We start from the raw sequence: 27,961 nt of genomic DNA on the forward strand, positions 1-27,961 counted from the left end.
AGAACAGAGAGCCTAGGGAAAGGGAGAGATAAGAAGGAATAGAATTTGTCAACACAGCCCATACACAAATATTCCTTCCTACAAGTTTAGACTGCAGATCTAGGGGAGTGAACGATGCTGCAACACGAGAGGATTTTCCCAAAGAGCTCTCTATCCTTCCAACCACCAGAGGTTTAGGGGAAGACTCACACTTCCTGTAGATTTGGCAAGTCCTCAAAACCAGCAGGGTCAATCTCAGAGAGTTTGTTGTAACTCAGGTTTCTGGTAAAGACAGAGAGAGAAAAAAAACGGAATCAACACTTGGCATCATACCCAGGATTCAGAAATCTTCTCTTCTCCTGCTCCCCCAACCCTCAAAATCCGAGCCCCCACCCCAGGATCACGTGTTAAGTAACCGTATTGATACTGAGATTCACAGACATACTCCTCCCCACTACATCCATAAATAAGGGACTCCACGCAACTCTGTGAAAACCCAAATGACCTGAGATTGGCTAAACCCAAATGAATTTCAATCAGTATCATTTCACTATTAACAACTTGGAAAGAAATTTCAAGGTAAGCCAGTCCCTGGTCCAAACGCTTTGCACCATATCAAGTCCAAGGCTATTCTTAATGGCATTTTTAAAAAATTAATGTTTTACTAAGTATCAACATCAAGCAGCAGTAAAGGAGAAAAGGGGGGGAAAAAAACCCTTCATTGTCTAAACCAGTGGCTCTTAACCAGGGATGATTCTGTCACCCAGAGGACACTTGGCAATGTCTGGAGACATTTTTGGTTGTGGCAACTGGTGGCAGGGAGTGGGGGGTGTTACTGGCATCTGATGGATAAAAGCCAAAGATACTGTTAAATATCTTACAATACACAGGCAGCCCTGCACAACACAGAACTGCCCAGCCCTAAATATCAATCCTAGGATTCAGAGGTTGAGAAACCCTGGTCTACACAGGAGCTTAAGACTAAAAATTGCACAAATAGTCAAAGTTCAAGTGAGTGTTTGTGAACACTGTAAGATCCTGAATCATAAGGCTACTTATGAACACAGTATTCTCACCTTCACTGAATAAACCAGGAGGGACAGTCACACAGGAGAAAAGGGCCAGTTGCTGGAAATTCTTGTTTGTGTTAACCACAGGCAGGGAAAGCCTCAGGTGAGCAGCTTTCTCAAGATGATAGCATCTGTGTCAATGGTTCAGAATTACAACTCTCTCTGCTTCATAACCCAGCCATACCTTTAGAGGCGGACAAAGAGCAAGCTGGGCACTATTCTGTTAGGTGACCACAATCTCATCCAGATCAGCTTCATCTTTCAGGAACAGAAGCCACCAAGATGTGATCCAAATGGGCCCTAACTTTCTTTGCACAGAAAGTAATCCTTCCCTGCCTCCAAAGTCTACCCAGCCCTGTGTATGCCGAAGAGGTTAACATTTTTCATCTCAGCTATTAATTAGATTGACATTACTGCCAATTAACAGTACGACTAATTGTGAGTTTTAAGTTTGTCTCGGAAAGTGTCACCTATGTGGCAACAATCTTTTAAACTTACTCCAGAGACATTCAATCAATAGTAACCTAGAGCTGAGAGCCATTTTACTGTGAACTCAGAGACATTCATCTAAATAAAAGTCAAACTACACTTGAAACTAATGGTACTTCTGTATTCATGGTACAGTCTGAATTAAAAGCAATTTGTCCAGAGATTATGTTCCCATAAAGATTGAAGGTTATAATGCTTTAAACCGCATATTGAAGTCAAGCGTGAGCTTGTCTGTGCCTGGGGGTATTTATTAATGGGTACCCAGAAATCTCAACTTAGACTTGAGAAAGAAAATCTACAAATTGAGAGAATTCTCCCACATCAGAAAAAGGACTTAACAGACTGAGATTTTCTTCTGTTTTGAGCAGATTATCGTAAAAAGGGGAATGGAAATATTGTTTCTGGGTGTAAAGATATTGTGAGTTTACGAAGACTAACTTTTGTATTGTCATAGGTAACAGAAGTTGTGAAGCTGGAAGAGATATTAGAGAAAGACTCGGAAAACACAAAGGTAAGAGCTTAGAGGACAAGCAAGTAAGAGAGAGCTGGTGAGCCTGCCCCGCGTGTAACAAGGTTGACACGAAAGTGCCTGCTGCCCACCCTAAAGGGGCATTTGCTTCTTGTCCCCTGAAACAAGGGTCACTGGAGACCAATCTTCTCAGAGGCTCAGGATCTGAATTCATGTTTTGTTTGGCCCATCCAGGGCTGCCTTATTACTTTAAAAAAAAAAAAAAAAAAAAAAAACCCTGAAAAGATTTCACATATCTGCAGGCTACATTTGGCTTGAGGATCGCCAGTTTTTGCCTCTGATCTGGGCCACTGACTCTTGAGGCCATTAGGTTCAAAGGGAACTGTGTTTCTGGCTTACATGTGTGGCCTGGGCAGAGCTAGGGCTCACCAGGTCTTACACAATTAAACTGATGGCTCAGTTTGGGACTATCTGAAATGAGATAACTTCCCTCATTTCCCACCCAGCAAGTGTCCACAGTCTTCAGCAACTTGGTATAAAACCATTTAAGTCACAACACCCTTGGGTTTGTCTTTCCCTTAAAGAGCAGACAAAACGTATTTACATTTCAAAAATGTTACAAAAATTTTGCTTTTTAGATAAGGCTACTAGAGTGAAGGGTCTTCCATTCCAGTACTATCTAGAAGCCTAGCAGTATCAAGACTTAACACTGAAATGCCAACAAGCAGCAACAGAGATGAACACACTTAGAAGTGGAAACATAAGTTCTCATGGGGTCAGCTGGAATGTGGCGACTTTTAGAGTTTCAATTAACTAGAAAAGCAAGTGTTAGGGTGCTACCAGAAAGGGTACCTCTCCTCTCAGAGCACCTGTTGGCAAAAAAGAAGACAGCCGCCGAGGCTCATGTCCCTTTCTGCTGTGGACAAGCGGCTATTCCGGTTTTTAAGTCTGAGAAGTAAGTGGGCCTGAAGAGTGGAGTCAGCTGTGGATCTTCAATAGATTTACTAGGAAATGAGGAAAATATTTACTACAGTCTCCCCAGGAACTACAATATGAAATAAAATCCTCAGAGACACTTTTCTTGTTGGCCCAATTCAAGGAGACAAACTCTGGGTATAATTTTTTTTTTTTTTTTTTTTTTGAGATGAGTCTTGCTCTGTCGCCCAGGCTGGAGTTTAGTGGCACGATCTTGACTCACTGCAACCTCCATCGCCTGGGTTCAAGCAATTCTCCTGCCTCAGCTTCCAGAGTAGCTGGGATTACAGGTGCCCACCACCACACCCGGCTAATTTTTTTGCATTTTTAGTAGAGATTTGGTTTCACCATGTTGGCCAGGCTGGTTTCAAACTCCTGACCTCAGGTGATCCGCCTGCCTCGGACTCCCAAAGTGCTAGGATTACAGGAGTGAGCCACCGCGCCTGGCCTGAGCATAATTTCTTTAATATGGTAAAATACATATAACATAAAATTTGCCTTTGTAACCATTTTTAAGTGTACTATTCAATGGCACCGAGTATCTTCACACTGTTGTGCAACCATCACCACCGTCCATCTCCAGAAATTTAGAAGTTTCTCAACATCCCAACCTGAAAGTCTGTACTCATTAAACATCAGCTTCTCATTCCCTTCTGTCTTAACCCCTAGCAACCTCCATTCTACTTCTGTCTCTAAGAATCTGACTACTCTAAGTACCTCATGTTGGTAGATCACAGAATATTTGTCCTTTTGTGACTGGCTTAATTCACTTAACATAATGTCTTCAAGATTCATCCATGTTGTCACATGTGTCAGAATTTCATTTTAAGAGATAGGGTCTCACTCTGTCACCCAGGCTGGAGTGCAGTGGTGCGATCACAGCTCACTGCAGCCTCAAACTCTTGGGCTCGAGTGATCCTCCTATTGCAGCCTCCCAAGTAGCTGGGACTACAGGCACACATACCACCACACCTGACTAAATTTTATTTTTTTAGTAGACATGGGGGTCTTGCTATATTGCCCAGGCTAGTCTTGAACTCCTGGCCTGAAGCAATCCTCCCACCTCAGCCTCCTAAAGTGATGAGATTACCACAGTGAGCCACCACACGTGGCAGAATTTCATTTCTTTTTAAGGCTAATATGCCAATGTATGTATATGCCACATTGTGTGTACCCATTCATCACAGATGGCATTTGGGTTGTTCCTCCTTTTGGCTATCGTGAATGATGTTGCTATCAACACTGGCTTTTTTTTCTCCAAATTTTTAAAATTATTTAAACAAAGTTTTTTCAAGCCTTTTCACTGCTTACTGATAACACTCGTTTCTCAGTAATTAAGAAAATACACTTAGCCCAAGAGCTCTGCAGAAAGGAGCGTGAATTCCCATCTGAGATCCCAAGAACAATCAAAGAGTTAATCAGTGAAAACCTTTAATGAGGCCTTTTCTTTCAGGTGGCAGCTGACATGCACACACATCTAAAGCATCTCACTTATTTCTATGAACACGATCGCCCTGTACCAGGCCTGACATCTGAATGTGTCTTCGGTTGAAGGTTTCAGATTCTCCTGTCAAAACAATTCATCTGTCAGTAGGACAGATGCTGTCGAAAGCATTTCTGCACCTTTCAGTAGCAAAGAGGAGAGGAAAGAAATCTCAGAGAATTTAGTTACTGCCAATTGCAGCTTTAATTAAACATTTTGTCAGCCATTGTCATAACACAAATTTTCCCTGTTCTTGCACAAAGGGTGCGCAGATCTCTGAACAATTGAGCCCGGCGATAGATATTCTTTCAGCTAATCTGCTGAAAGATGACCGTTCGGCCCACCGTTCACAGAACACACAAGAGGCACCTCTGCGGGGAACAGCTCAAGTTTTATCCAGGCCTGTCTGAAAAGCAAACTGTTTAACAGTGCACAACGACAGTTGGCTCGCTGAGCATGTTTCCTGACAAGTCCCCTTGCCCCAACCCCAAGGAATCTGAAGAGCTAAAGTCTTTCAATAGCTGCAAAATCTCCACCATTATCTAAACCTGTGCTGTCCAATTTAGTAGCCACTAGTCATGTGGCTATTTACATTTATATTTAAAGGAAATTAAAATTACGTAAAATTAAGAATCCGGTTCCTTGGCCACACTAGCTATACTGCAACTGTTCCACAGTCCCAAGTGGCTAGTCGCTATCAAAATGCACAATGCAGACAGAGGTTATTTCTATCAGCACTGAAATTTCTATTAAACTGTGCTGTGTCTAAATTACAAAATAATCAACAAATATGTCTAAATCATGAAATAATCCACAAACATTTCAAGTAAAATGTCACCTACAGAAGAAACCTGAATCTAAAAAACAAATCTGAGTTACCCGAAAACTCAAGAATTATGTAAAAGGATGTGGTGGGGGATGGACACTGATATTAACACAAGTCCTTTCAGCACACAAAAAGTTCTGAACCATCTCAACAGCGGAAAGGGCCTTCAAAAACTGAAGTTATGAGGAAGACACTCTTAATAAAAACTGCCCTCAGAGGATACTTCTATAGGCTTAATCGGCATTTATATAATCTGACCAGCACCTTCCTGGATTACAACCAGAACCATATATTACAAACTTGGCAAATGTTATTCAAAGCTGGTGAACAGTAATTCATTGACTCCTTGGAAGTTGAGGGATAAAAAGTTGTTTACTTTTGAGTAAGCTGTGGTGAGGAAATAACCCCACTTCGTCAGACATCAGAATTATCACTTCATCCCCAAAAGCAAGCATGGCTCACAGACCACTGACGAATACTGACAGTATCTCTCACTGTGAAGAGTAGCGCAACCCACGGCTCCGTTTTTCAACATTAGCAGAATAATTCAAAGTGGAAGGAATCGGTTCGAAATCCGTGACAAGCATTCCCTGAAGAATGAGGTCTTCATACTTGGTTTGGTTTCCAGGCTAGCCTATTTCCCATTACTCAACTCTGTCTGGACTACTGAGCGCCACAGTATTTTGCATATTTTAAGCTTTCAGATGTTTGCTAAACTGCATTAATACAGCTGGAAAGAAAATGTGAGGCAATCCAATAACCCAACTTCTGAGCACCAGTGGGCACCCAGCTCTGGCCTGGATGCCGTGGGCTCTGGCCATTCATCTCTTTCTCAACCTCAGAACGTGCACTGTCAGCCACTTGTTAAAAAATTGCCTGCTTCAAACTAACCGGAAAAAGGTGATTCGTCCTTTCAAAATTTCAACGGGTGCGAATGAGGAAGAACATGCAACAATGTTTAAGTTATTTAATCCTTTAAGCTTTTAAGGCTGTTTCTGCTGCATTTTTACTTTCTGAGGAATTACACAGCACACATCAAGTTCCAATGAAATCACCACATTATGTTCCCATGTTGTAAGGTTTTATGAGAATAAGACTTTGTTCAAATCCCAGAATATTAGATGTTCTTATCGTTTTTTCTATTGTGATGCTTTCCCCTTGTTAACCAAAAACCACAACTGAACAAGCGGATAATACACATTAAAAGCTCATATTAAGATGACAAAATTGCATCTTGAACTGGAATCATTCCTCTAGTATCCTACCCAAGGATTTCCACTCAGGAGAAGGTTCTGTACTTGCTGCTACCTCTCTTCAGTAAGCTAAGCAGCCACATATTCCCTATGGCAAAAGAACAAACTCTGCAAATAATCAAATGAAAAAATCACTCAGATCTCAACATGATACAAACAGCTCATTTTGTAAGCTTTTGGGCAGTTGTATCTCACAAAGTCAGTAATGAGTCACAGTTATTTCCATTTGTGAAAATTTGACAGATCATTATCTATGCAAATGAGGGAAACCTACGGCGACTCAAAATAGGAGATACTATATACATACAGCTATATATGGACCCAGACTCACTGCCTATTTTTACTCCTTAAAAATCAGCTATAATAATCAGCCTGGGCCTCTGAAGTCTAGCGCCTATGATATTAACTGAGAGAAGAAACTCATGCCTGCCTCTGTGATCCCATAAGGTCTTACATGTGCTTCTCGACCTTACTAGTTCACACGTCATCCTGGTGTGTAGCTAATTTCAGTACAAGCCTATATCTTTTCCCTCTAGCACCCAACAAATGTCAAATTTGACAAATATTTATTGTCTACAAGGTATACTGCACTGTGATAAACTGATAACAAATTAGGATAAGATCTAGTCTGTGACCTGAAGTGGTTTACAACCCACTGGTCAAGTAAAGCTTCCTATGAAACCACCAATGCAAAATCCAGGGTGCTTTCTGAAAATGTGACACAGCTTTAAAATTCGCTAACTTCGGGCTGAGCGCGGTGGCTCACGCCTGTGATCCCAGCACTTTGGGAGGCCAAGGCAGGCAGATCATGACGTCAGGAGATCGAGACCATCCTGGCTAACATGGTGAAATCCCATCTCTAGTAAAAATACAAAATATTAGCCGGGCGTGGCGGCAGGCGCCTGTAGTCCCAGCTGCTGGGGAGGCTGAGGCAGGAGAACAGGAGAATGGCATGAACCCGGGAGGCGGAGCTTGCAGTGAGCAGAGATTACACCACTGCACTCCAGCCTGGGCGACAGAGCGAGACTGTCTGAAAATAAAAAATAAAAAATTCACTAACTTCGGACGGACATGGGAAAGATGCAAACCAGCAATGAAAGCTTCTTTGACCGCCATGTGCCACAGAGGAGAATTTAACTGTGTACACTGTGGCACAGTCGCCATCTGTAAGTGATGCCGTGATGAATCTCCCGTTCCAATACACTGAAATGATTCTCCACTTAATGGTGAGTGATTTGACACACTACACGCCCACACCTAAGTGCCCTGAGATGAACACTGCCATCAAAGAGCAAAATACCTATTTTAACACAGGCCCATAAAATTACTCCTGGTCATAAGAGCAGGGTGGCCAAATTCTAAGTCTGCCTTTCTGGCAGAAGGTAGAACCACGGATTTCACCGGGATAAAGTGATAAGAAAATTCTACAGCAGTGACTTTTGATTCTTTAAGAATGAAACCTCCAATAATATATTACTCCCTCTGGGTGCAACAAACACAGATTAAAACATCAAAACAAACAAAAAACCCCTTCCCTCCATCTGAGTCATTCATTACACACTATTCTAAACACTCTTGTCTAGCACTTTCCTAGGACCAAGAAAGGATAAGCCATTTTGGGCCTTTTTAACTCTCATTTTTGACAATTCACTCTCTAACCATAATCCAATCAGTGAAAATATTAGTACAAAAACCTCATGTTACAGAAATGTATGCCAAAAGATTAAAAAAAAACAACTAAAAACTCAGTGGTGACTCATTTCTGGACATGTAGTGATTAGGGGGTTTTGTTGTTTTTCTAAGAGATTGAGAAGGGCAATTTTAGGCAAATACCCTTCTGGGTTACAAAAGAGCAATGTATAAGTTGCCTATATGTCCTATTTGAAGAAGGAAATGAAAGTGGTTTGTTTCAAACAAATACATCTGTACAAACAACAGCTTACCTTCATGTTACTCGCATCTCCTTCGTTCCCCATCCACAAAAAATTTTAAGGGACAAATGACATAAGTGGGTGTAACTACCTTCCCAGGCTGGAGCTGCTGGTAAGGAAAACTCTTCCTGGGAAGCCACAAGTTCCCCAGAGTATGGGAGTCCTCTATCAGCCTCCACTGGAACTTACACGCGTCCTTTATTTTTCAACCGTGTGACATCACACCCACAGCTCACTAACATCTCTGTGAGGTCTCTTGGTGCCTGTGCGAAGCCCAAGCATCCAAAAATCTATAAAGCTAATATAAAAATCCATGTTTACTTACATTTGCCACAATGCTCGGCCTTACAAATGGTTCCTTCAAATATTATATTCTAGGTTTATCCTCTCTTCCTTTCTCGGCTGCCTCAAAACAATGTAGATCACACAAATACAGACAGCAGATCCCTGGTATTAAATCAGCCAAATTAGAAAAGCGAATTTACCCCAGAACTTTTCAAGAATACGTCCGCTGTATTACAGGGAGGCACGTGATTATCTCTAGCTAAGTATTTTAAAGAAAACACACAGTTTTAAAAGGTCAGCCGTCTGGCCCACAGTGAAGTCGCTGACTTTATTAGCTAGCTTATCGACTTGGGATCTTGTCCTGTTCACTTTTTCCATTGGGCTTCTTAAAAGTTTATGTGTGTCATGAAATGCTTAGCTAAAGCCAAAAGGCTAAGTTTTTCTTTCTGCAGTACTAAGACGTCGTGAAACACTTTAAATTTAAAGGACCATCTACCACATCATTTTCTCTGTTTAGAGGCGTGGGGCAGTGATGATTTCCCTGGTTCTAGGTTGTTGAAATGGCTGAGAAGATACGAAGTCAAGATTCAAAAACCACAAAGTATTTCAGCATGCATTATTGTACACAGACTATTCTGCTATTAAAACATGGAACTTCCTTTTCACTGAAATTACAAGCACAAAAAAGCAGATGATGCATGCGACCTCCATCCTTGAACATATTAAAATTTTACTATGTCAAATGGAAAACTGGCTGTGAAAATGACTAGGCCACAACACACTTTTCTTTCTTTTTTTTAAATAATTCACCAAAGTCCCTGAAAATGATGCCTCACCTCTTCCACAAGGTCCATCTACATTCTTTTTTTGGAAATGGAGTTTCACTCTTGTCACAAAGGCTGGAGTGCAATGGTGTGATCTCAGCTCACTGCAACCCCTGCCTCCCTGGTTCAAGTGATTCTCCTGTCTCAGCCTCCTGAATACCTGGGATTACAGGCACCCACCACTGCACCCAGCTAATTCCTGTATTTTTAGTAGAAATGGGGTGTCACCACATTGGCCAGGCTGGTCACGAACTCCTGACCTCAGGTGATCCGCCTGCCTCTCAAAGTGCTGGGATTACAGGCGTGAGCCACAGCACCCAGCCCCATCTACATTCAATGTGGCTGGGTGCATCACCCCCCCACACACCTGTCCCCTCCCCACCCACCCCACTCCCATTTGCAGGTCCAGGTCATTTACTCACAAAGGATGTGTCTTACAGGGTGGACCCTAGTGGTACATTCCACTTGCTAAACTATATCTTAACCAAATAATGAATACTGGTACCTGTGGAATATGAGTCCTTTCTTTTAAAGCCAATCACCAGCAAAGATGATTAAAAGCCTTGTCAAAAGTCAATCATCAGTAACTCCTTTTGGAGTTTCAGTTACGGGCAGAAATCTAAGAAACACCATGTGTACTTCTAGATACTCCATCACCTCTCTGTGCACTAGAGAGAGACAAGAGCCATTCAATTCACAGAGCATCTTCACATCCAAGCAGAAAATCCAAGCCCACTGGTCATACCAAATTGAGACATCCACAAGATCAGCTACATTGAGGCAGCTGCCTTATGAAAACAGCTAGGACTTAGCCTAACACTTGCTGCTATGTAACGAACACACAATCTCCCAGTTTCTACCAATCACTCGTTTGACAAATCGAGGTTTCTCAAAGTCTCTGCCTAGCCTGTCCTACATCAAGTGGACTCCATCATGACTTCCCTCCAATAAACATGCTATCTTTGGTAGGGAGGTAGAAGGGTGGAGAATGACTTGCGTCTGTATACCGCACACTAACAAAATTAAGCTGGTTTTGTTCTATGCCCTGAGATATAGGGAACCAAACAAAAGATAGTGGTTGCGGGTGAGAGCAGTTTGCTGGAAAAGGCAGGCACTCAGTTATCAGATGCAACCTGTACTCCAATTAAGTCTCCCCAAACTGGCTTTCCTTTCTCCTCACTCCCCCACACTCAGTCTTGATACACTATCAAAGTAAATAAAAGCTATTCCAATCCCAGGTCTAGTCCACATGGCCACACAAACATGACTCTGCAAAACTGTGCTGACAACTGCACTTACCTGTGGCAAAGTGAACCAGGATCGATAAGCCCAAGTGGGTTTAGATTTGGTTAGGTTTAAGCTCATGGAAGCACAAAGAGAAAACCACCCACTCTCAAACTCAAAGAACTAGTGCAGACAGCACCTGCACAAACTCGTCAGGATGGTTTATAAGGTCACAAGCACCTGAGAAAAGATCGTTTATTCCTAGGGGCATGAGACAAATGGTAGGCCTTTCACCCTACTAGTGTCAATATTTATCTAAGGCCTGGGTATTCACGATGGTATAAACCAGGCACCTTTTCAATTCAGTTATTCACGTAATCCACCACCACAAAGTCCCAAAACAGAGATTCTTTACAGCTTGAATTTCTTTTCTTTCATTTTCATACACAGGGGGCTGGCTGCAGGACCCATGGTCTCTGTCAGCAATAATCCCTGCATCCTGGGAATAAAGCATACAATGTATTTCAGAACTGCGTATATCAAATGACACTGCACCTGAGGACAATGAAGAGGTGGGGAAGGGAGACAGAGCACCTGTTTTCTTCCTTCCCATGGCAAGCATGTTTTCTTCACTCGAGATGAGCAGAGCTTAGACCCTGTAGTAAAGTAAATGAACCCCAAGAGTCACACCTAGGCATGTCTAAGTGTGACTTATACTGAAGGATTAATCCAGCAACCAATACCCAAAGGTATGTGAAGCTCAAATAGCCCTCTCTGGCCAGCTCCAATTCTCTCCAACCCCTTAATCCTTCACTCTTTCCCTCCCTTAGCCTCCCCGCTCCCCCAGATCAAGGCCTAATCACAATTCTCTTTCCCAGGTAAAGGTCAAAAGAAATAAGCAGTCCATTAGTATCAACTTTAAGAGGTCCAAGAGACCTCTGAAAAACAGCTGTGAAAACCAGGTTCACAAATGGATTTCTCCAAGTCTCTCCCTATCAAAGTCCTCAAAAATCCCCTTTTTCCAAGATGCCACACTACAGTTCCCTCAGTCAAATCTGCTGGCCTCTTCCTGCAAGATACACTGCTATGTAAATCAAAGCACTAGAAAAGATGGCTGTCTCTCCAGGGTCACATTAAAAAACCTGCCTCAAAACCCTCTTTAAAAGTTGCTGGCTAAGTGACATTAAATGGATTTCTCAAGCCAGCTTTCTACAATTCACTAAACCTAATTTTCGGATTCCATACACAGGATTCTTCCCAACTACACTGGGATCTTTACCAAAGTCCTCATGAGGACTCTGGATCCTCTGTGCAGCCTGGTAAGGATCATCCTACTGATATATCCCAGCAGGCTGCAAAACACTTCAGTTCCCTTCGAAGTGAAATTGTGATGGCAACTGATGCGCTGTGACGCATGACGCACATGTGGTCTGTGAGGAGCCAGCATTCCTATCTCTGCTTTAAATATGCCTGTTGAGTGAGAGCAGGCAGGAATGGAGCCCAAAATGGTAGCAGCTAAGGGTGTGGTCAGTTTTATTTTTTTCTCACATAAAAATATACTTAAGAGCCAGTATTTCCTCACACACACTGAAGTTAATAATTCACAAACCAACTAACATTCATCAAGGATCAGAAAATTTAAAGGTTGTTTGCACAAACACTCCTGTTCTTGCTCTTACTTAACAGCTGGTTTATTTAACTGATGGCTGCTGTTGCCACTTGGGCCAGGTGGCACTTCAAATTGTTATCTGTTGAGCCAGACACACCACGACCTGGGTCATTTGCCCTCTGGATTCCACGGTATCCAAACTCCTATGCTTAGTTTTGCCTCTTAGACGAAACAGATCATTCTGGCAAGGCAAAAATATAGGACAAGATGATCCTAGTTTGCTGGTAAAACATTACTGTAATCATGCTCTCCCTTTTCTAATCCAGCCCCTCCAAATGGACAAGCCCCAAAGATGCCAAGACACAATGGAGCAGCAGGTAGGGCTGGAATAACCTCAACCAAGAGGCAAACTGCCTGGACTTCAGACCAAGATGTCTTATTACAAGGAGAAGGTAAGTTTCTATACCTCCGTCATCCCTTAAAAAGGAGGGCCCAATCCCTCTCACCTCAAACCTCATCCTCTCCACCTTTCTTCCTTCATCTCACTTAAGTTCATTCTCTCATTTTTAAAGATGTTATCATCAGAGCCAGAAATGTAAAATCATGCATAGGTGTGCTGGGGACACACCTACGGGGGAAGAAGCAGGGAAAGGAGGGGAGGTGATCTAATAAACCCTTCTCCAGCAACTATTTGAGTGACGCACTACAGGATAGGAGTGGCCTGCTGTAGGACAGGCGGATTACCAAACAGATGTTGGTTGTTGTTTCGACCAAAGAAAATTAAACCTCGGGGGTATGAGTTAGCTGCAAAGCCATGGACTTGCTACAAACACACGACACACAGCCTGGGTTTGTAGGCCTGCAATGGCTTCAAGGCCACATCAATATCTACGTAAGTCTTGTTAAAGAGGTTACACATTAACCATGGCACAACTCAAGGAAAATCCTATCACCTCCACCATCTCCACACCTTTTATTTCCCGCCTTTGAAAGAACTTTCTGGAAGTTGCTACCATGGAATTGGAAATAAATGGAGACAAATCCAGTTTTTGGTTCTATGTTTTTGTTTTTAATACACAACTAATTTCAGTGCATGCAGGTGGTCCTGAAAAGGTAACCAGTTAACCCCAATGGGGCAGAAAATAACAGTTAACTCAAAAGCGCAGATGTGTAGGACAGCCAACCCATGATTATCTCGACAGGTGTGTGTGGGCAGGAGCTTCAGGGACATGAGAAAGCAGTGTCCCGGATAGATACTATCAAGGAAGAAAATCCAACGGTAACTCACAGTTAGTTTGGAAATAAGCACACAGGTGTTTATTATGCACTTGCTGTGTGCCAGGAGGGCCACACAGGTCAATAAGGTAGGCTCTGCCTTCAGGGAGTCTGCCCTCACATTTAAGACTCCACAGCAACTTCCTCCAACAGCTGTTCACAATGCAGATTCCCAGGTCCTGGCACCATAAACTCTGACTAGAGGACTAACAGAGACTACAATGTCATTATTATCTCACTTGTCCAGACAGTTCAGCCCGCTGACCATCCCCCTAACTCATGGATCTCCGAGGGTCTCCACTGTGGGGGTCAGCTTTTTTTTCACTATGTCCCCACAGGCCTTTTCTCAAGCTCACCACCACCCTCCTGTCAGTTCATCTAGAATGGGACTAAGGAGTAGGAAATTAAAAACAAAACTCAGAAAACCTGACCCTCTACACCAGGCCTGCAGAGATTTAGTACTAACTCCCTGAGTAGCTCAAAGAGCCATTTTCCTTCTGGTTTCTTGCTCTAAAGGAAACCACTACAGGCCTCGGCTCCCTTTCCCATTAAAAGCCACTAGGGCTATAGTTTTCAATTAGCTCTGTCAGCCCACCACCCTGCAGCCGCCCAAGTTCAATACGTCCTCCCTTCCCCCAGCTTCTGGTCTCTACCAAGCACTTCACACCTCCCTATTGTAAACCTGTCCAGAGCAATTACCCTGCCTGCACTTGGACAGCCTCAATACTGCACTTCTGTCTAATTTATAGCAGCAAAGCTCCATCGGCAAAGGCAGACCTGCCCTGGAACAGAGGAAATGCAGAGAAAACAGTCAGGCTCTTCCATAAATGCATATGCACAGTCAATTTCCTTAGGTTACAGGAGAGCAAATTCTCCCATTCTCCTAGGGACACTATGTAATAAGCTCCCCTAGAGTGTCTGTAGTCTGGATTCACTGCAAGGAAAACCACTGCTCTTTCCTGCCACATTTTCTTTTTCCCTTGAGATTTCAAAAAGAGGGGCGAGTTATCAGGCAAGTACTGTGCATTACACTTCTACCTGAAGATCTTAGAAGTCTTAAAGATAAAACCTCTTCTTGCCTGAGGAAGATAAAGAAAAGTGCACTACCAACCAGGGGAATACCCCAAGCTGTTTGAAATTGTTCTTTCTAAACATGCTCTGCTTACCACTGAGCAATAAAAAGACAAAGGACTCAATTAAAATACAGGTAAAGAAACTGAACAGACATTTCTCCAAAGAAGATATACAAATGGTCAATAAGCATATGAAAAGATGGTCGGTGTCATTAGTCATTAGGGAAACGCAAATCAAAACCACGAGATACCACAACACACCCACAAGGATGGCTAAAATTAAAAAAGACAGATAATGACAAGTGCTGGGGAGGTAGTGCAGAAATGGGAACCTTCATACCCTGCTGGTGGAAGTGCCATGTGGTGCACACAGCCTCTCCACAAAACAGTCTAGCAGTTCCTCAAAAAGTCAAACATAGAATTGCCACATGACCCAGTAATTCCACTCCTCGGTATATGCCCAAGGTATACACTCAAGTGAAAACATACATTCACCACAAAAACTTATGCACAAATGTTCACAGCAGCATTGTTCATTACAGCCAAAAAGTGGAAATAAACAAAGTGTCCACCAGCTAATGAACTGGTACAGAAAATACGGTCTCTCCTCATGATGGGAGCATTCTTCAGCCATAAAAATTAATTAAGTACTGATACCTGCTATAATATGGACGAATCACGAAAACACTGTGCTAAGTAATTAAGTAAAAGAAAAGGCCACATATTGCATGATTCTGTTTATGTGAATTGTCCAGAACAGACAAATCCATAGAGATAGAAAGTAGATGTTGTCAGGGGATGGGAGGAAGGAAGGATAGGCAGGGAGTGCTAATGGGTACAGAGTTCTATTCTGGGGTGATGAAAATGTTCTAGATTAGTAGTTGCACAACTCCATGAATGTACTAAAAACCCGGAATCCTATCATTTAAAAGGATGAGTTTTGTGGTATTTGAATCACATCTCAATAAAGCTATTTAAAAAAAATAAAGTCCTGTTGCCCACCTTAGCAGGCTGTCAGAATTCAGACTGAAAATGCCACCTAACTACTTCTATACCAAAGAAATGCAGAAATAACTGCTCCTCTATGTGCTGGGAGATAAATGAACACCCAAAAGAACACCTAGAAAGAACGTCAGCTTCTTTCTGCTTCCCAAATTGTCCTATACGCTCTCCCATGCTCTGTCCACTAATCCATCAGATGCAGAAAACCTCAACTAGAGTTTACCCTCCTGCAGAAAACAAATTCTTGGCATTTTGAAAGAGAATTTCTTTTCTTCCTTTGAGAAATTATTTAATAAGGCTGTGGAAAGCAGGGCTCCCAGTGGCCAGTCATTCAAAAATTAAGACCAAGCCAGAAGGCAGGAGGAAATGTCACCACAATTGGGAGAAAATAAATTAGTTAGATTAAGATTAAGATCTAACCCTTTTCTGTGGTTGGGGCAGGCGGATTTGAGAATAATAGCATGCTATTTCTGGAAAGTCCCTCCAGAGTAAAAGCTGGGAGGGTGGGGGTGTGAGACTATATGCTTGTGTTAGATTAATATTTGTTGAAGTTGATTGAAAACAGAATAAATGGCCAGCGGTCCCCCTGACCCAGCACAGGTATGCCAGTCCTCTGTGGCTGAGGTCCCTCTACATTTCAGACCACACCTCAGCACTGCCCTCGCCAGCAAAGATGCAGTTAAACGGGAAGGCCCAAAGTCTAATGGGGCCAGGATGCTACACAACATCAAAGAGATTCCAGTTGCTACCCTTGTGCCATAAACTCTTTCACCCAACATCATTCACACTTGCAGAGTGCAAAGTTCACTCTTGATATTGGTGGCTTTCTCACTTTGTAGCTTTTTTGGCAAGTGCCCCTTGGCCTGGTTGTTCATTAATATATAATCAGAACATTAAAAGCATTGTTTCACCTTCTAGGGAGGCTGTGCCCAATTTAATAAAGCCGACATTGTCCCTAGGGTGGGGGGAACCACCTGGAAATTGGCAGAGAATTCAAAGATGCACAGACCAGAGGGTGTATGTACACACACAAACACACACACACACACACACACGCATGCACAAAGAGTTAAGTATTTCACAAGATGTTTTTTATATTCCCCATGGCAAAGGGGCAAAATTAAAATGCTTCTGTCACCACAGAAACTGACCTGGCATTTCTTTCCCTTAATCCTTTCAATACCAAATTACTCCTTACCTTCAAAACCTTTACAGGAAGTAGTGATCTTTGTGGCAGGAAGACAAATAAATGAGAAGGAACGTCTAAAACTCTATCACAGTTATCTGTGAGAAAGTTAGTTCAGTGCCACTACTTTTACTTTTCAAATCACATGCACACAATGACAACTCACTTTCGAGACCATGTTTACTTTGCTGAAAGCCACATTCTAAACATGGGCTCGCTTGCAGAAGGGAAGCAGCTTATAATTCAACCTTGTTTATGCTCCAAGTAGGTTTGACAGAAAAACCACATCAATTTGTTTTAAAATAATTTCCATTTGCTGGAAGCTGTTCCTGAAAGGTTCTCAGCCATGCTAATCTGCGCTGATTCCTACCAGCTGCAGGTACCAGGCCACAGACAGGGCAGCCTGGGCACAGGCAGGCTGGCTCTGCAGTGGGCTGCAGCAGTACGGGATCCACAGAGCCACTGGCACAGTCCCCTCCAGAATATGCAGTCCACATCGATTTAAGAAGAACCCGGCCGGGCGCGGTGGCTCAAGCCTGTAATCCCAGCACTTTGGGAGGCCGAGACGGGCGGATCACGAGGTCAGGAGATCGAGACCATCCTGGCTAACATGGTGAAACCCTGTCTCTACTAAAAAAAATACAAAAAACTAGTCGGGCGAGGTGGCGGGCGCCTGTAGTCCCAGCTACTCGGGAGGCTGAGGCAGGAGAATGGCGTAAACCCGGGAGGCGGAGCTTGCAGTGAGCTGAGATCCGGCCACTGCACTCCAGCCTGGGCGACGGAGCGAGACTCCGTCTCAAAAAAAAAAAAAAAAAAGAAAAAAAAGAGGAACCCAAAAACATATCCTGGTTCAGAGTCAAAGCGTGTGACATGCTGTTGGGAGCACAGTTTTCTATCCAATCACACCTGTGCTCTCTCAGAAACACAGCTTCTCTAGTACCAGAGAGATGTACTGTGCTCAAGCCCGAAGTCCACAGTGGCGGACAGCAGATGATTCACTGGGCTGAGCATCCAAAAAGGAAGGAAACTCAAAAAGGAAATATCTGGGAAGGTCTTCAGCCTCACCATCCAAAGAAATGCAGATTAAAATAATCCAAGGCAATTTCCATCCATTAAACTGGTACATGATTACAGAAATAAACAGCATTTAACGTTTGTGAGGGTGTGGGACAAGCAAAAGTTTACACGTAAGTTGGAAGCCTCTTTCTTGGGGCGGTGGTACCTGAAATATTAAGAATCTGCATACCCAGGGCTATTTGAATTGGGTAACTTATCCTAAGGAAATAAATGGCTAGACATTTATGCATAAGGATGTCTATCAAAGCTTAGGAAAAAGCCTAAATGCCCAGTATCAGAGAAACTTTACGAGTTTCAAGTAAGTTTCGTAATAATTCATTACACAATAAATATTAAGGCACATTTTAAAAACTGTTTAAAGTCAGGGAAAATATTCAAGACATTGAGTCTTTAAAATATAACTGAAATAGATATTCAGCCTCAGACATTACTGGAAATTTATACACCAAAGTGATAATATTTATCACTGGATAATGAAATCAGTTGTTTTTCTTTTACACTATCTTCTTTATTCAATAAATGCCTAACATTTGTCACCAGAAAATCAAAAGTAATAAAGACATAGTAACTAGGCTAAGAGATCAATAGCACCCCCTCCAGCACCCCCCTGTATGGCCACGAAGAGAGTAATCTGCCTAGACTATTCCAGCTCACTGGGGACAAAAGGCATCACAGTCCAAGATCTCGATAGCCATTAAAAGAAACGTGTGAGGCCGAGTTCATCAGGCAGAACACAGCTTCCAATGCCCCTTGCTAGCACGCCTGGGAGACTGCCCAGAGAGGAGCTCCGCGAGCTATGTTAGCAGTGCTCTCTCTGCCATGGATGGAGACCATGCGTGTCTGAGGATGGGGTGGGGGCCAATGTCTCACATCTGAGATCCACGCTAAAAACGCCCAGATTTAGAAGTGTATCTGCCTGAAGTCTCCTGCCATAGAAGCTTCTATCAATTTACGTTGTTACTTGGGCTGGGTCCACAGAGGGCAGGGTAACCTGTCCTTAGTGTTCTTACAGCTCCCTCTGGTCAAGGAAGGCAGTCTTTCTCTCTGCCAGCAGCAAAGAGGGAGAAAAGCTACCTTGGCCTGGTCATCCTTTTTGTCAAAGCAGAGGCCTGAGCAAAGTAAGAGCTCAAGCAACCAAAACCAGCTGCCTGGCGAGGGCTCAGCATAAACTGAGCAGAATAACCACAAGGGGAAGGGTGTCTAGACAGCCTCGGTCTATGGAAGAAGCCACCCTCCCCTGCAGTGTCAACTCGGGAAAAGGAGGCTCTAAAACGTGGCTCCAGCAAAAGAGCAGATGAGAGACCATGTCAACAGCTGGGAAGGGCACCACGGGCTCCCTCGCCAAATGCAACACGGAGGAGAGTGGCTGAGCCTGGCCCACCTGCCAAGGACAGCCACCAGTGATCCAGCAGAGATGCAGCAACCGAGGACCCCATGTGGGTACAGTTCACGTGCACTGCTTAAACTACAACGCCACTTCAGTGACAATTCTTGCATATGGGACTTTTCCAAAATTCAGAAGGACCAAAAAGATCGCCTACTCTAAATGTGGCAGGTAAACAGCCTGTCGTCTTTTCAACTTCGGTTCTATTTGTTTCTTCTTCCTTTCCATTCTTCTAAGTTTCTCAACACTTAAGAGACTTTGGTAGAGGGTGGTGAGGGGTATAGGAAGCTACCAAACCAGCAAGGTATATTCAGGAAATACACAGATGAAGCCTGGGAGGTCTAAATTCTTCTATCTGGCAGAGGTATTTCCATAGGACGTATAGGACTCTATAAAATGAATGCCACTATCTATATCTACACTGATACCTGTCATGAGCATTTAATGTGTCACAGGCTTCATGCTAGATTCTGGGAATACAACAGTGGATTGGAAACAAAGCCAGTCCCTGCATTCAGGGAGCTTATAGACTAATGGGGGTGTCAGAAACGAATCAAACAGTCACACAAAACTTCTGTACATAGCACTGCAAAATCCTCACGATGGGAATCTAACTTAAAGGGAACGTCAGCCATGGTTTCTATGGGGAGAAACGTTTAAGACAAATGAATAGAAATCTGCAAGGCAAAGAGGGAAGAACCGTTCTCCAGACAGAGGAAATGATGGTTGAGGGACATGGGACATGGTGGTATTTAAAAAGTCTAAAAAAAAAAGCCCCACCTGGTGGCCGGGGCAGGTGGAGCCAGGTAAGAAGTGCGATGAAAGGCAGGTGGACAGTAACAGCTTTAAGCAGCGGGATTCACGTGCTCCAATTTGTGACGCTGCAAAGACCTCTACAGCTGGGGGCAAGGGGTTGCAAACAGATGTGAGTAAAAAGCTCTCTCCTCCTGCTAAAGTCTGCATAACAAAGTGAAATAGTAATGACAGAAAAAGTTTAACATAAAATTTATCCTACAGGCCAGGCGTGGTGGCTCACACCTATAATCCCAGCATTTTGGGAGGCCGAGGCCGGCAATTGCTTGAGCCCAGGTTCGAGACCAGCCTAGGCAACATGATGAAACCCTGTCTCTACCCACGAAAAATACAAAACTTGACCAGGCATGGTGATGCACACCTGTAGCCTCAGCTACTCAGGAGGCTGAGGTGGGAAAATTGCTTGAACCTGCGAGGCAAAGGTTGCAGTGAGTTGAGATAGCACCACTGTACTCCAGCCTGAGTGACAGATTGAGACACTGTCTTAAAAAAAAAAAAAGGAAAAATTATCATATGAAATAATTGATAAATTCCACTTTTCTCCTTCCATCTTGCTGCTACATTCCTTCTCTTTTGAACAAACGGTGGGGGCAGTGGGTCACTGGTGGCCACAGCACTCTCCCAGGACTACGTACATCTTACAGCACCACAAATCGAAGGCATGCCAAAGATTTCAGGCGGTGCATAAACTCCATCAGCAGGCTAAACCGTTTATATGTTCTTGAGTTAAAAATACACCACTCGGGTCCGCGTTAACACCAGGGCCTTATCACCAAGGCTCTCTGTGAGCTGGTTACACAAGGCTGGACCATGACTCGCCCATCTTTTAGATGTGTCTCAATCTGCAAATTATCTAACGATACATCAGTAAGATGATAATAAAGCCAACAAATATACATGCATTTGAGAAAAACACTTTCCAAACCCAAGGATACTTTACTGTTTATAAATAGTTTACTTTTTTTGATCCCCAAGCATATAATATTCACAGTTGCTCCAGAAACCAAAGCAACATGGAACAGGAACACAAACCACAACCTAACAGAAACAATAAACAACAGATGGCAAAACATATGTGCATGTTACCATCCCCTTTACCAAGGAGGCAAACCAAAAATGGATCTGACACACACGCCTACCAACAAAGAAACACACTCTTCCAGATCACATTCAAGACACCACGTATGGAGCACCAGCTGTACAGCCAGAACTACACTAGGTGCTTCAAGTCACCAAAGACCAATCGCTGGCCTCCAGCAATTCAGAGACGTCAAAGGGAGGCAAGAAAGAAGGCAGTCCTAGTCCTACCATATTTTCTTCTAAATATGTACATGCAGGTCTGAATTCTAACTCTGGCAACTGCTAGATGCTAAGCAAGTCATTCAACTACTCTCAGCCTCATGTATACAACAGAGACAATATTTTTCATCAAGTTAAGATGGTGGTGATTAGTTAACACAGATATATCCTGCTGCAGAAATGTACACAGCTATTATTGTGATAGTTATAATAATAATGTTATAGCTAACCTTCCTCAAGCTTCCGTTTGTATGGTAGGCCCTGTGTTAAATAATTTCTTTTTTTTCCCTCATAACAAGCTCAGGGAAGTCGGCACTGCAATTACTCCCATTTTACAGAAAAGGAAACTGAAGTGGAGTAAATTGCCAAGGTCACCCAGGCAGCCAGGCCCCAGAGCTGCCTCTTAACCACCACGCCTCATGAACAGCATGGCTGCTGCATCCCCACAATCATGGCCCCTCATAACTAGATGCCTGGAATGCAGGACTCTGAGAAGACAAGGACACAATATCATCTTCCCCTGAAGACCCTGAAATACTGCACTGCCCTGGGCTTTTCACTGGTGAGCAAGGCACCTGAACTTATTAAATGAGCTCAAGACAAATGCTTAAATAAATTCTGATTCTCATGTCACAGCTGACTCAACTAATGATCCTGAATAGCTGATGTTTATGACTTTTTTAAAATGTCTCAAAACAAAGGAAAAGGGTCCCAGTAAGTAAGTGTGGCTATCATATTGTTTTCCATGTATGGACATGTCTATTTTAGGTATCACAGACTCATGTCCAATCACTCTGCCAATTTCATCTCAATGCTAATATTTTAAACTCTGACTAGAATTTTCCAACTACACTGTAACTTTAAACTTTTGTGTTTCTTCTACGTTTAAAAAGAATGCCATTTCCCAATATATAACTCCCAGATGTAGAATTCACAGATGATTCATCTCACAGAACAAGTGTTCTGAGACATCAGCTCCAAATAGAGGAAAAACTTGGAATTCCCTTCACCCTCAAAGTAAGAACTCGCCTAGATCTGCTTTGCTCAACAAAGTTTGTTTTCAATTATATTTCCAAATTCTTCTAACAATAACTCCACGGCGTCTGGCACCAACACATCTGATTCTTTGAAGTGGTTCTCAAGCAGAAAGTAAAAAATAAGGAGAAATGGGAAAGGAAGAGAGGACTATCCATAATTTTTGTTTTAGGTCAAATATTCTCTCCAAAAATTCTGACATATAAAATCAGACAAACCACAAGCTATGACTTCTCATTGAGAGGCCACACTGCAAGAAGCAACAGCAATTCAAGAAAGCCTCTGCATTTAGCCGTTGGCTCCAGAGGGGAAAACAGACCCTTAGTACAAAGAAAATGGCCTTTTACTCCTTATATTTAAATTCCAAAAACACTCCTATGAAGTCCTCCACACAGGCTAATCAGGAACAATTACACTTCAGGGGTAAACCTCAGAACCCCTTAGAGAAACAATGAAACTGGGGGATCCGTTCTGCCCTGAAAGAATGTACCAAGCTCCAAGACAAAGTGGTAAGGCAATAAACAAATAATTATCAAGGGATTCCTAGGTACATGAAATTGAATGATCCCTGATGCTTTCAACTCTAAGTGGAGAGAAACACACACACACACACACACACACACACACACAGAGGGATGTGTGAAAAGTTACCTAATCAGATAGACTCAGAGATTCCTCCGGGAGAGGACAAGATGTAAACAATAAATTCACCAGAACGAGACCAAGTGAGTAACAGGGAGAGTGTGTGACACTGACACACGGGGCTCGAGGAAGGGTGGGAAGATAGATCATTTGGCCTGTTTTAAGCTCAGAAAGCACAATGGAAAAAGGTCATCTTTGGGTCTTAAAGGGAGAATTTTTTTTGTAAAGTCTAGTTTTTTGGACACTCTATTCCTAAAGTGGTCCCTAAATTGTTGTTAAACTTCTGTCAAGAATTTCCAAACCACTAATTGTTCCTCTAACTTCATTGCATTTTAGCTGTATCCCCAAACAAAACTCCAAATTCCAAGAATTTGTTCCGAAAAAAATAAAAATAAAAAAATTTTTAATCTGAAGTTTCATTTTATGAAGATTTATGGCCGGGCGCGGTGGCTCAGGCCGGGCGTGGTGGCTCAAGCCTGTAATCCCAGCACTTTGGGAGGCCGAGAAGGGCAGATCACGAGGTCAGGAGATCGAGACCATCCTGGCTAACATGGTGAAACCCCGTCTCTACTAAAAAAAAAAATACAAAAAAACTAGCAGGGCGAGGTGGCGGGCGCTTGTAGTCCCAGCTACTCGGGAGGCTGAGGGAGAAGAATGGTGTGAATCCGGGAGGCGGAGCTTGCAGTGAGCTGAGATCTGGCCACTGCACTCTAGCCTGGGCAACAGACGGAGACTCCGTCTCAAAAAAAAAAAGAAAAGAAAATTTACATGATAAAGAATGAGCGGAAGGAAGAGAAAAGCCCAAGAATTTCCACTGAAGGCACTAACAAATTCCACGTGGAGGAAAAGTGGACATCCAGAACAAAGAAAATAAAAGCTTCTAGATTCTCTGTAAATATTTTAAAGAGTCCAATTACTGTCATAATGGTCAAGATTTTCAAAAACTATGTGTAACTAAGAGGTAACCAATGCAAATTTAATATGAATTTGGCCAAAAACGGAGTCAGACTTCAAAATTAGAAAAAGAAGCCGCAGCCGGGTGCGGGGGCTCACGCCTGTAATCTTAGCACTTTGGGAGGCTGAGATGGGTGGATCACTTGAGGTCAGTCATGAGTTCAAAACCACCCTGGTCAACATGGTAAAACCCTGTCTCTACTAAAAATACAAACAAACAAAAAATTAGTCTGGCTTGGTGGCAGGCGCCTGTAATCCCAGCTATTTGGGAGGCTGAGGCAAGAGAATCACTTGAGCCGGGAAGGCCGAGGTTGCAGTGAGCTGAGATCACACCACTGCACTCCAACCTGGGCGATAGAGTGAGACTCCGTCTCAAAAAAAAAAAAAAAAAAAAAAGAAGCCACTAGGCTGTATACGTTAATTGGCTGAGTTTCCACCTTGAAAGGGATACACGAAAGATCTCCCCGGTAAAAGGGATGGCAAGCTGGCCCAGAAAGAACAGGCAGTGCAGTGAGTAGCTGCCCTTCCTGTGGCCGTGACTATAGAATGTGACAGGCGGCCCATCCAGTCCTTAAGGCAGTTTCTCAGCATCACTTACAACTTTACTTATCGCAAGTATTCATTGAAGGACTGCCTGAGAAAGATGCTGCCTGCAGTGGCCCTGAGAAAATCCCTTTGGGAAAACATGCCTGTAATTTATTTTCCTGTTTTTCTTTTTAAATTTTTATGTAAGTTCTTAAAAAGCTAAATCAAAGATCTAAAGTGGATCTGCACCAATCTCCATAGTTTTCTTTGGGCCAGAGGGAAAAAGGAGGTAAAAATGAAGGAAAGCACCCCTTTCTTTGTTGAGTATTCACTCCTCCTCAATAACATCTAAAGGCTCACAAAAGGGTCCCTCATTGAGACTGCATGCACACACCCTTTTTTCTCTTTGCTGCTTATGGTATCCATCTGAGAATTTCACTCAGAAGTAGCAAACACTGGCCCAGCATGGTAGCTCACGTCTGTAATCCCAGCACTTTGGGAGGCCAAGGCAGGATGATCGCTTGAGCCCAGGAGATCAAGACCAGTTTGGGCAACATAGCAAGACCCCATCTTTACAAAAAATAAAAACTAGCCAGGTATGGTCGGGTGCGGTGGCTCATGCCTGTAATCCCAGCACTTTGGGAGGCCGAAGCAGGCGGAGCACGAGGTCAGGAGATCGAGACCATCCTGGCTAACATGGTGAATCCCCATCTCTACTAAAAAAAAATACAAAAAATTAGCAAGGCGTGGTGGCGGATGCCTGTAGTCCCAGCTACTTGGGAGGCTGAGGCAAGAGAATGGCGTGAACCCGGGAGACAGAGCTTGCAGTGAGCCGAGATTGTGCCACTGTACTCCAGCCTGGGCAACAGAGCAAGACTCCGTCTCAGAAAAAAAAAAAAAAAAAAACTTGCCAGGTGTGGTGGCAAGTGCCTGTAGTCCTAGCTACTTGGTAGACTTAAGCGGGAGGATCGCCACTGCACTCCAACCTGGGTGACAGAATGGGACCCTGTGTGTATCTCTCTCTCTCTCACACACACATACACACAAAAACACACACACACAAAGAATGTTTAAGTAAGTATCCTAGACACAGATCAATTTACTAATTCTTACCATCCAATGAAAGTTTACTCCCTTTTTGCTTCAATTAGAATACAATCATGAACCTAAAAATGAGAGGTCTTAGAAGTTATACATCCCTTTACAGACAGGAAATTAAGTGACTAGCCCAAAGTTATGCTGCCAATCAGTGGCAGAGCTAGGACAAAACCCCGTCTCCTAAGGCCCCGCCATGAGCTAGTTTCCCATTCTACCACATCCCCACTTTTATGACTTTAAGAAAATTAATTTTTTCCTCTCAGGTAAATCATTTTTATGCCTCTTTGGTCAAGCACCCCTTTAAGAAACTCCGTGAAAACGTGGTCTCCTTTCTGTCCAGAAAGACGTTCTGAGCACCAAGACTTCTCATAAAGTTCCCCCCAAGTAAATAATAAGGTCAGCAATCTTTAAGATAGTAAGGAACTGAGTATAATTTACTCATTTCTAAGTATTGTTTCAAATGCCCTTGTGAAAAAATCCAAAAATCTCCATAGAAGACTCTGATTTTTCTAATGGGTAAAGCACAGCCCTGGATAAGGCCAAACCACCCAAAGCGAAGAGTCCTACACAGACTCCAAATCTGAGAAAACAATCAGAGGAATTTGGGATGAGGCAGACCTTAATAACTACAGGGCATGTCAGCTTGTTTTCTGGATCTCCCCTCCTCCAAGATGGAAGGAAACCCTGGTCCTTTCCAGGGGCAGCCTCTGCATCCATCACTTCATTGCATCAACAGTCCACTTCCTGGAAGCAACGAGCTCTTCTGACTGTTTATAAGTTTTGCAAGCTCTGAGCTTGTGTGCCAGAAACTCACACCAGCCCAGGTGGAGGGAGGAAACCACAGACACACAGAGAAGTTCTTCTTAATTAAAAATAAAACGAAAACTAAGGCGGAGGCATGATGCTGGGTCAAGGTACCAATACACTGCTAAAACCAGATGAAAGAACGGTGTTCTCCCAATTTGCAAAACAGCACTAAATTTCATCGTCTCTCTCAATACTAAGCTTTTCTGCCCCATAATTTAAAAACATGCACTGGAGTGTGCTTCCACTTTTCTAAACAGAGAACCCACTGTAAATGGTGTCTAATCGGATATCATATAAATTTAATTAAGCTTCATAGATCCACCAGTTTAACCTGACCATGTTGGACAGCTTTTAAAGCCACTGAACACTCCACAATCTACCTGGAATTTGATTTTCACAGATAGAAGATGGAAGTCACTCCAAAAACTAGGATAAAGTGAATGGAATTTGGAGGACTAGTAATTCCCATTCAGATTCCTAAATGAAGCTGCAGCTAGCACAAAATCCATTCTAAAGGAGCCCCCTCACCAACAAAGTACCAGACTGAGGAGAAATTAAACTATGGACTTTTATAAAATAAAACAAACCTTTCAGCAGCTATTTGGAGAAAGCATTTTCAAATCTGTGTGAAGTTTAAATCAAGCACAGAGGGTTCCAGGAACCTAGTTCTTTGCTTTTTGAGGATTTTCTTACAGGCTGCCTCTAAGTCTATTTAAAGCAGCCTCAAGTAGCCACAGCTGGAGGGTCAGGCCTTACGAAGTAAACAATAGTTAACTCAATTCAGACTCATGACTTAACTACAACCAATGGCTAATTATTCCTCTACTAAACAACAGTATCTGAGACATCACTTTTTAAATGATCTAGTCCATTTCTAATTATGTTTGTTCACTAATGGATTTTAATCAACAATTAATAGCCTGGTAGAAACCTCCCAAGTAAGAGCTATGTGGAGAAAGTGGAAGGTTAATCAGAATTGCACATTCTGGCAAACGACTAGCACAAAAGAGCTTGCTAAACACCTCCTACAAAAGAAAAAAAAATCTGTATTTTGAGAACATATAAACTAGGGTGCACATAGTATGTGCCCAATAAACATTCTGTAAATATATAGCTTACCAAAACGCCTTTTGGAAAAACACAGTTAAAATGAATGTCAATTTTTTCAAAACTTCCAATTTCTGAAAACCACCCTACAGTAAATAGTATGGTATATAAATTACACCTCAATAAAGCTGTTAATTAAAAAAAAAAAAACTACACATTTGCAGATAAAATGATACGCCTTTTTTTCCTTTCTTTTTTTCTTTTTATTATTATACTTTAAGTTCTAGGGTACATGTGCATAATGTGCAGGTTTGTTACATATGTATA

At 42.8% G+C, this 27,961-nt stretch overlaps 1 protein-coding gene across 2 annotated transcripts in view; it reads right to left on the reverse strand.

Annotated features, from left to right (window-relative positions):
- The window catches only part of LRIG1 (leucine rich repeats and immunoglobulin like domains 1), a 125,737-nt gene that overhangs the window by 88,145 nt on the left and 9,631 nt on the right, over positions 1-27,961 (reverse strand). Inside the window, exon 2 of one of the 2 annotated variants that reach the window (XM_010360827.2) lies at positions 190-261. The exons of the other annotated variant lie outside the window; for it this stretch is intronic. Within the exon in view, the coding sequence (XP_010359129.1) occupies positions 190-261 (72 nt within the window). The remainder of the gene's footprint in view (positions 1-189; positions 262-27,961) is intronic. 2 annotated transcript variants of the gene reach the window in all.

The sequence above is a fragment of the Rhinopithecus roxellana genome, chromosome 1 (genome assembly GCF_007565055.1).
Source record: "Rhinopithecus roxellana isolate Shanxi Qingling chromosome 1, ASM756505v1, whole genome shotgun sequence".
NCBI classification, from domain to species: domain Eukaryota; kingdom Metazoa; phylum Chordata; class Mammalia; order Primates; family Cercopithecidae; genus Rhinopithecus; species Rhinopithecus roxellana.